The sequence below is a fragment of the Vigna radiata genome, chromosome 2 (assembly GCF_000741045.1).
Source record: "Vigna radiata var. radiata cultivar VC1973A chromosome 2, Vradiata_ver6, whole genome shotgun sequence".
Classification (NCBI taxonomy): Eukaryota; Viridiplantae; Streptophyta; class Magnoliopsida; order Fabales; family Fabaceae; genus Vigna; species Vigna radiata.
In genome coordinates this window covers 1,176,997-1,184,275 of record NC_028352.1, presented here as the reverse complement: position 1 = coordinate 1,184,275, position 7,279 = coordinate 1,176,997, and the positions used below count along the sequence as shown (strand labels likewise).

At 31.0% G+C, this 7,279-nt stretch overlaps 1 protein-coding gene across 2 annotated transcripts; it reads right to left on the bottom strand.

The window, feature by feature from the left end:
• Positions 1–1,254: 1,254 nt before the first annotated feature.
• On the bottom strand, positions 1,255–6,043 carry LOC106779295 (RNA polymerase sigma factor sigA). Of its 2 annotated transcripts, none has more exons than XM_014667388.2 (10): positions 5,774–6,043; positions 4,747–5,550; positions 3,729–3,927; positions 3,551–3,643; positions 2,936–3,064; positions 2,785–2,838; positions 2,601–2,678; positions 2,424–2,486; positions 1,742–1,854; positions 1,255–1,595 (listed from the first exon to the last, which is right to left on the bottom strand). In XM_014667388.2, exons 2-10 carry the CDS (start codon positions 5,421–5,423, stop codon positions 1,487–1,489), a joined length of 1,515 nt encoding a protein of 504 aa, XP_014522874.1. In that variant the 5' UTR covers positions 5,424–5,550; positions 5,774–6,043; the 3' UTR covers positions 1,255–1,486. The 2 variants fall into 2 exon arrangements, with proteins under 2 accessions (XP_014522874.1, XP_014522865.1); XM_014667379.2 differs by having other exon boundaries at positions 5,798–6,043.
• Between the last annotated feature and the right edge of the window lie 1,236 nt (positions 6,044–7,279).

The window sequence follows — 7,279 nt, the reverse complement described above, 5'->3', positions numbered from 1 at the left end:
GAAGTGAACTTAAGTTATTCATATTTGAATTATTTAATCATAAACTGATTATATATATATATATATATATATATATATATATATATATTTGTTTATTTATTAATCCATAAACTTTTAATTAATTTATTTTTTTATAAAAAAATTAATATACAACCAAATCATAATCTTAAATTGAATCGAGCTAATATTTTAATTTGAACTAAAATTTGATCATAAAAGAAAAGTTACTATCAAAGTCAAATTGAGCTTTGAATTGAATTATTTTTACCAGGTCTAGTGGAACGAATCAAGCCTGATTTAACTACTATTATACCCATTTCCAAATTTTTGTGGAAGCTTGTGGAAAATAATTTAGAATATTAAAAAAAATTAGCCATGTGTTGAATAAAAAAGAAAATGTCTTTTTAACAACTTTTTTTTTTTGACAATTTTTTTATAACGTGACAGTTTATGATTGGTCTGTTTCAAATATTTTTTAAAATAAATTTAAACAGACTAATAAAATTATAACATGTCCTATTGTCAAAAAGTTATTAAAAAAGAGTTGTTAAAATATCCGAATAAAAATGAACGGCATAAACAAACAGAGATATTTTATTTTGAAAGTCTATGGCTTCGTTTGTAAGTTTTTTCAAATACATTATTTTTTATATAGCTCAGAAAAAGAAAAAGGAAAAGGAAAACTCCGTATAAAATAAAGACCACGAAATCTAAAACTTATGGTACATATTTTTAAAACACGAAAATGACTCTTTATAATAATACAATAATTATGTCATCAAATGACTATTTACATTGACTTAAATTTCTTAGATTTAAAATACCATTTTGAATAATCTTAAACTCAACATTTTAAAAATAAAAAAAAGCCTTTATTACAATTTTAACTTGTTTTTTTTTTTTGAGTAAAAGTTAACTGGGTTAAACAACCTAACTTACTTCTACCTTTGTTAACGATTTTTAATTCTTTTAAAATTTATTTTAGTTTTTTAAACGATTTCTATCATTATCTACTAATGGTGTGATGTGTTTCTATAGATATGATGTAAGAGTAATTATTCATTCAAATTTTACATTTACATTCATGCAATACATAAAACAATGATAAAATAATTATAAAAAGATAAATTTTATATTTTTATAACAAAATAGAAGGTAAAAAATAAGAAAATTTGTGTTAAATAAAAGTAAAAAATATATGCATTTCAAAGTATATTTTTCTTTTTAAATAGATATCATGGTACACAATAACCATCTGAGAACATACACTGAAATTTATAACAACATAAAACAACAATATTTTTGGAGTGTTAAAACCAAAATTACCCATATTCATTAGTACTAAAACCATTTTAAAGGGGATTTACAAATCTTCAATGTTCCCTTATATCGTTGTACTCTTTTTGAATGAGGAAGTGAAATTTCTAGGTACATACTTCCGCTATGTATATATACATTGTAACAAATTTCTGTGATGAGTTCAAATTCAATGTTTCAACAGCATTGCCTCCAATTCTCCCTTCCTTGCAGCATGTTTTAGTTTCTCCAATGCAACAAGTCCAACTTGCCTTACTCTTTCTCTCGATAAACCCATCCTGCAGAGAGAACACAAGAAGAGTAATGAGTGGTTTGAAAAGCTTGTGCTCTTGGATACATCAAATATGCTTCATAACTTTGGCAAAACTTTGGATGGTATGGCCATCTAAGGAAAGAAGTAAAAGAAAATGGTGGCTGAACTCACCGTTTACTAATGTCTTCCCATGTAAGACATTCTTTACCCAGTCCATAATAAAGTCGGATAATTTCTCTCTCTCGTTCCTTAAGGGTCACATTCATGAGTTTGTTCACTTCATCCTGTGAATATTTACAAGTGGTATTATCATTATGGAGGTTAATAGCATTTGAATATTTAGAATGTCATCATATTTCCCACGGTGAAAATTAGGAGGAAGTTTTGTCAATCATCCAATGACTTCAAATCAGTATACATATATTTAAAGGTTAAACATGTTTTTACTCCCTAAACTTTAATGCAAATTTAGAATTTATCATTGTCTCATACTTTGATACAATCTGGTCCTCAAATATTAAAAATGAGCAGATATAGCTTTTCTAATCCAATTGCATTAAATTTTTTACACGTCAAATAACATTTTTAGTGTTTAAGCTATTTACACCGTTGTTAAGTTAACAGGATTATATTCATTTATTTTATAACTTTGAAGAGTAAAATATATCAAAGTTTGAAATAGTTTGAGTTTAAATTTAGAAACTACAAACATATTTAACTTCACACTTAAAAGAAAACCAGCAAACACAACACTATAGGATGATAGACATTAAAACAGTTTTCTGCATGTCAACAATGAAATGCCTATGCTTTGGAGTTAAGTAAAGTTTTATTCAAATATTTTCCTAAATACCTTTAGTGCCCACTCATCTACTCCCTTCCACGGGATGTTCTCAACGCGATTATCTGCAATGTACTGGCAGTGGAAAACATAAAACAAAAATGAGACAACTGGTATTCTTGATAAGAAGAAAGTAGTTCTTATGATCTTCCTTGATGGACTAGTAAACAGAAAGGTATTAAATCTTACACTATGATGAGTGTCTCCTCGTAGACCATTCAAAGAGGGGAATGCTTCTCTATCAAGCGAGATAGTTTTGCTGATTGCCTGCAATAGAGAGTGTAGACACATGGTGAACAAAAGGATAATAGATTGTTCAGAGACATTACGTGTATCAAGTATGAGGATCGTGCAATTCTCAATGGTTTGTTACCTCAGTGGCATTTCTGACTTTCTTTTGAGACATGTTAAGGTGTTTTGCAATCCTCTGCAAAAGAAGGAAACAGTTTAGGCTGGTCTACCAATGTCTATAACTTTTCAAAAAATTGACACAGGCTTTCTTTTTATACATTTGGCTGACTTACATCAATAGTTGGAGCAATGCCTCTCTCTTCTAGTCTAAACTTTGCATTGCGGATTAAAGATAATCTCTCATGCAAGTGAGCAGGCAATCTTAATGTTCTTGAATTCTCAATTAAGGCTCTTGAAACACCCTGTCAGCAGGAAAACAGTGTCCATGGTGATGGGACAAATTTGAGATGTAAACAGCACAATCATATAGGACTCTGAAGAAAATGAAAAGGGACGCAGAAAATGCATTCACTACACCTAAAATTTTGACTTGATTGCTTCAGCAATGACAACAACACGGTGAAGCTGCTTAATTATACCAACAACAATAGCAGTTCCCAACACGTGAAACTGATTAGTCCAACCCTAATTCACAAATTACGAGTGCAAGCCAGAGATTTAATACTGACTACAAAATACAAGTTTCATAATACCCAGTTTACAGAAACTATTTTAAGAAATTTCATGACAATATTTTCTCTTATGCAGTCCTTCTATCTATTGATTTTAAATGAATAAGTTAGATGAATCTCATGACATCTTCTGTTTAAAGAACAACAATGATAAGGACGTCTGACAATCAACCATATATAGAAGGCAGGTCTAGAAGCAAAAATGCAAAACCTCACCTGACGTATCCACCAGTAAACGTAGGTTGAAATCTTAAACCCTTTTGAAGAATCAAACTTTTCAATACCGCGAAGTAGTCCAATCAAGCCACCCTACAGAGCAAATAGGATGAGTATTTTATAACAGAGAAAAAAACAGGGCCAATCGGGTGTGAAAGGGAACTATGTTTATAATCACCTGAACAAGGTCACCCATATCTGCACCAGCGTTTTCATATCTTTGAGCAATAGACATAACTAAGCGAACATTGCTCATAGCCAACTTTTCTCTTGCTAGAGAGCACTCTAGCATTTTTTCTCGTAGTTCAGTACGAGACATCTTCAATGAAGTTGCCATTTCATCGTCAGAGGGTTCACATCCCAGTCTCTCCTTCAGTCTGAAACTCATAAAAGGTTTCCGTCAGCTTTCATTCTCTTTGAGGTAAAACCATAACCAATGGAAGGCAATTCAAAAAATGGTTGCCAGAATTTCTCTGAAGACACGTAAAATCAAATAAAAAGTACCATGAAGAATGAAAAGTTTTCATTACAAAAGACTATAATGTTATGAATTTATAAGAAGTGGATACGTGATTAATGATTTATATAACCTGTTCTACATCTTAAGGCAATTCTTAACAGAAACATTTCTGCCTCTATCACCAGTTATAAGCTGTTGAAAGCTGCGAGGATGGGAAGGAAATATTTAAATTTCATTAATTAAATAAGGTAAAAGAAATTCGAATTAGTTCTGTGCGTTCAACTTTTAATAAAGTCACATCATATGCACTATATGAAACATAAACCTGTCTAGAAAACCAAGGTTATGGCATTGACCCAAGAGTTTTAAACAGCAGGGTTGTAATAAGAAAATTCAACTGTTAAAATGATACCCTTACAAAACAAGTTGAAAAGAACAAAAGCAGACCTTTTTGCCAGGTAAACTAGAATAATCTTTACCTATTGCACTATTAATTACTAACTCCCCTTTAAGATTAGTTACGATTTAAATAAAAGGTTGAAAATAAGGTTTAAAACTTCATCAGCAAATCTTCCATTCAAGTGATCCAGATAACCTTAAAAACGCCGCATTGTTTAACACAAAAAAGTCACTAACAAAAAACAACTACATAATATTGAAGCTAACAAGCAGACTGCAAAAAGAAGAGATTCTTCATCACTCTTGTTGATCATAAGATCAACAATTATGCAATTACCTGGATTTATGCTCCTCTAAGGAAAGCCCAACTTTTATTTTCTCTGATAGGCTAACAACTTCTGCATGAGAGAGCAATTCCTCACTCACTACTCCTTTCACATAACCCTTCACACGGTTTTGAAGCCGCTCTGGACTGATTTTGGACTTCAGCGGCACAGCACCACAGGCTTTAACCACAGTCTTCCGCTTGGCATTAATTCTTCTTTGCCTTGCAGACACTCCAGAACATGTCACCGCTGCCACTTTCCTACGGATTTTCGCTTTACTATAACGTTCTGTCAGCACCTCCCTTTCAAAGGAAAGGCTCCATTGCTTTTCCAGCATTGACTTCTGCAGCAAAAGAAGAGCTTCCACAGAATAACCCATTTCAGAGCTTTCCTCTTCTAAGTCATTAGAACTGGAACTCTGAAACCATGGCTCCGCAACGGTAGCAGCATCATCAACATGCTCCTTAAGAGCCTTGATGGACTGATTCTGCCGGTTCGATGCTGGAAAAGTTGGAGTGTAATTGGATGACTTCTTGGCAACTATCACAGATTTTGTTGAAACAATCTGATACTGTGTGGATCCAAAGTCACTTCCATAAGAAAGCTTTTCTATAATATCAGAGTAATGGTATAATGAACCCAAAAGCCTCTTTCCTCCACTGAGTCCAATAACTGCAGCACTAGCCATTATATCCCTTCCTGGCCACTATGTATGATTACCATCAAATCATATTTTCCTACTGTAACAATGATCCTAAACCTTCTCACTACTTCCTATTACTTTCAGAAAAGCTTCCCAAATTCTCTCAATCCTTCTGATAAAATCAAAGAATAAAAAAATCAATATTAATTATTATTACTATAAAAATCACGAATTACTCAACGTTTTCTGTGATTAACAGTTTCTTTCCCCAATCCCTCAAAAATACTTCATGAAAACAACAATAGCAAACAAAGCTGCAAGCATCTAAATGAAACCCAGCCAATTCTCAATGGAAATTCAAAACCTGCAAAATTATAAGAAAAAAAAAACAGTACATGGTATCTGTGTGAATGGAGTACCAGAGAAAAAATTACAACTTGGAGAATGAAGATTGCTCCAACACTGATAATAACTTAGCAATTTCCGATCAGTGAATCAGCTGCAGCTGAACACTGGAAAGGCTTCACTCAAAAAACCGTTGGTGTGGAAGCAAATGACTATGCTACCACAATTAGATTTTTCTCTTTTTTTTTTCCCTCCTTTTATTTGTTATTAATGGTGTGAGGAGGAAGTTAGTTTGGTTGAGAGGGAGAAAGGGAGAGAAAATAAAATAAAAAATAGAAATGAGAAAAAAAATGTAAAGATAAAGATATGGAAGAATGAAAGGTTATTGGGCGAAACAGATATTGGGACCAAGCTTGTGTGGTGTATGATGCGTTATGTTCTCTGTTCTCTTAATTCCACGTTCGCTATAGATTCAACGTTCTTTTTATGTTTTTATCTATAACTTATTTTTTCTCTAATTCTATGTCCTGAGCTAATTGTAGATTTTTTTTTTTTATTAACGAATGCAAACAAATCACACATCTAAGTATAAAATATAAGTACTATTTGCTGTACTTTTCAAGTTTAAGCATAATTTGTTTAAGGATTATTTAAAAGTTAAATATGTTTTTTTCTGTTAACTTTTAATAAAATTAAAATTAAAAATGTTTTATTTTCAAAAACTTTGATTCAATTTATTCTTTAAACTTTAAAAATATATAAATTTAGTTATTTTAACTTGTTAAATTTATTTAATGTCTTAAATGTGTTTTATAATAATTTGAATTATTTACAAATTTTAACACATTTTTATTTCCATGTTAATTAAAAAAATTTTGAAATATTAAATAAACTCAACATATTTTATTAAAAAAATTAAATCTATCCAGTTTTAGATATAGAAAATAAATCAGTTCAAATTAAAAAAAAAAAAATTAATTTTAATTTCCACTTTAGTTAAAAAACTAAAAAATATATTTAACAATTTATTCAATTTTAATTATATGTATGATGGATACTTATTTTGTCATTTTTTTTCTGTTTTTTTTTTAATGATACGTTATATTGAAATCTCAGAAGGGCCGGAAGATAACAAGTGGGCCCAGATGAAAACTTATTCATTCACTTCCATATGTTTCTTTATGCACCTTTATAAACAAAATTGCAATTTTTCTTAAGATTGCACAATCTATAAAAAGGACAAAATGAGAAAAAAAATTATATACGAGTGCAGGAAGAAACATGTGGAGGTGCAGGAAGAAACTTTCGGCCCAAAGAGTTACAAACACTGGGCTAAAAGAGGCAGCCCAGGACTGAACAGCCGTTTTAATGACGGGCTACTTTTGTGGCGGTGTAGTGGACTTCTCTGTTCCTCTTTTGCAATGGGTATTTTTGCTTTTCGAATCTTCCTTTTTACAGAGTCTTTCTGACAATTGTTTTTAGAATACCGATTCATAATTCTTTTAATTCATTAAAAATTATATGAAAATGTATATATAAAAAAAACATTTTACATG

What these genes read in the sequence shown, in the direction of transcription:
- LOC106779295 (XM_014667388.2), bottom strand. Translation starts at nt 5,423, where the DNA reads ATGGCTAGTGCTGCAGTTATTGGACTCAGTGGAGGAAAGAGGCTTTTG. An exon ending in AAGTCAGAAATGCCACTGAG is followed by an intron (nt 2,679 to 2,784) that starts GTAACAAACCAT and finishes TCTCTATTGCAG; the next exon opens with GCAATCAGCAAAACTATCTC. An exon ending in TAGATGAGTGGGCACTAAAG is followed by an intron (nt 1,855 to 2,423) that starts GTATTTAGGAAA and finishes AAATATTCACAG; the next exon opens with GATGAAGTGAACAAACTCAT.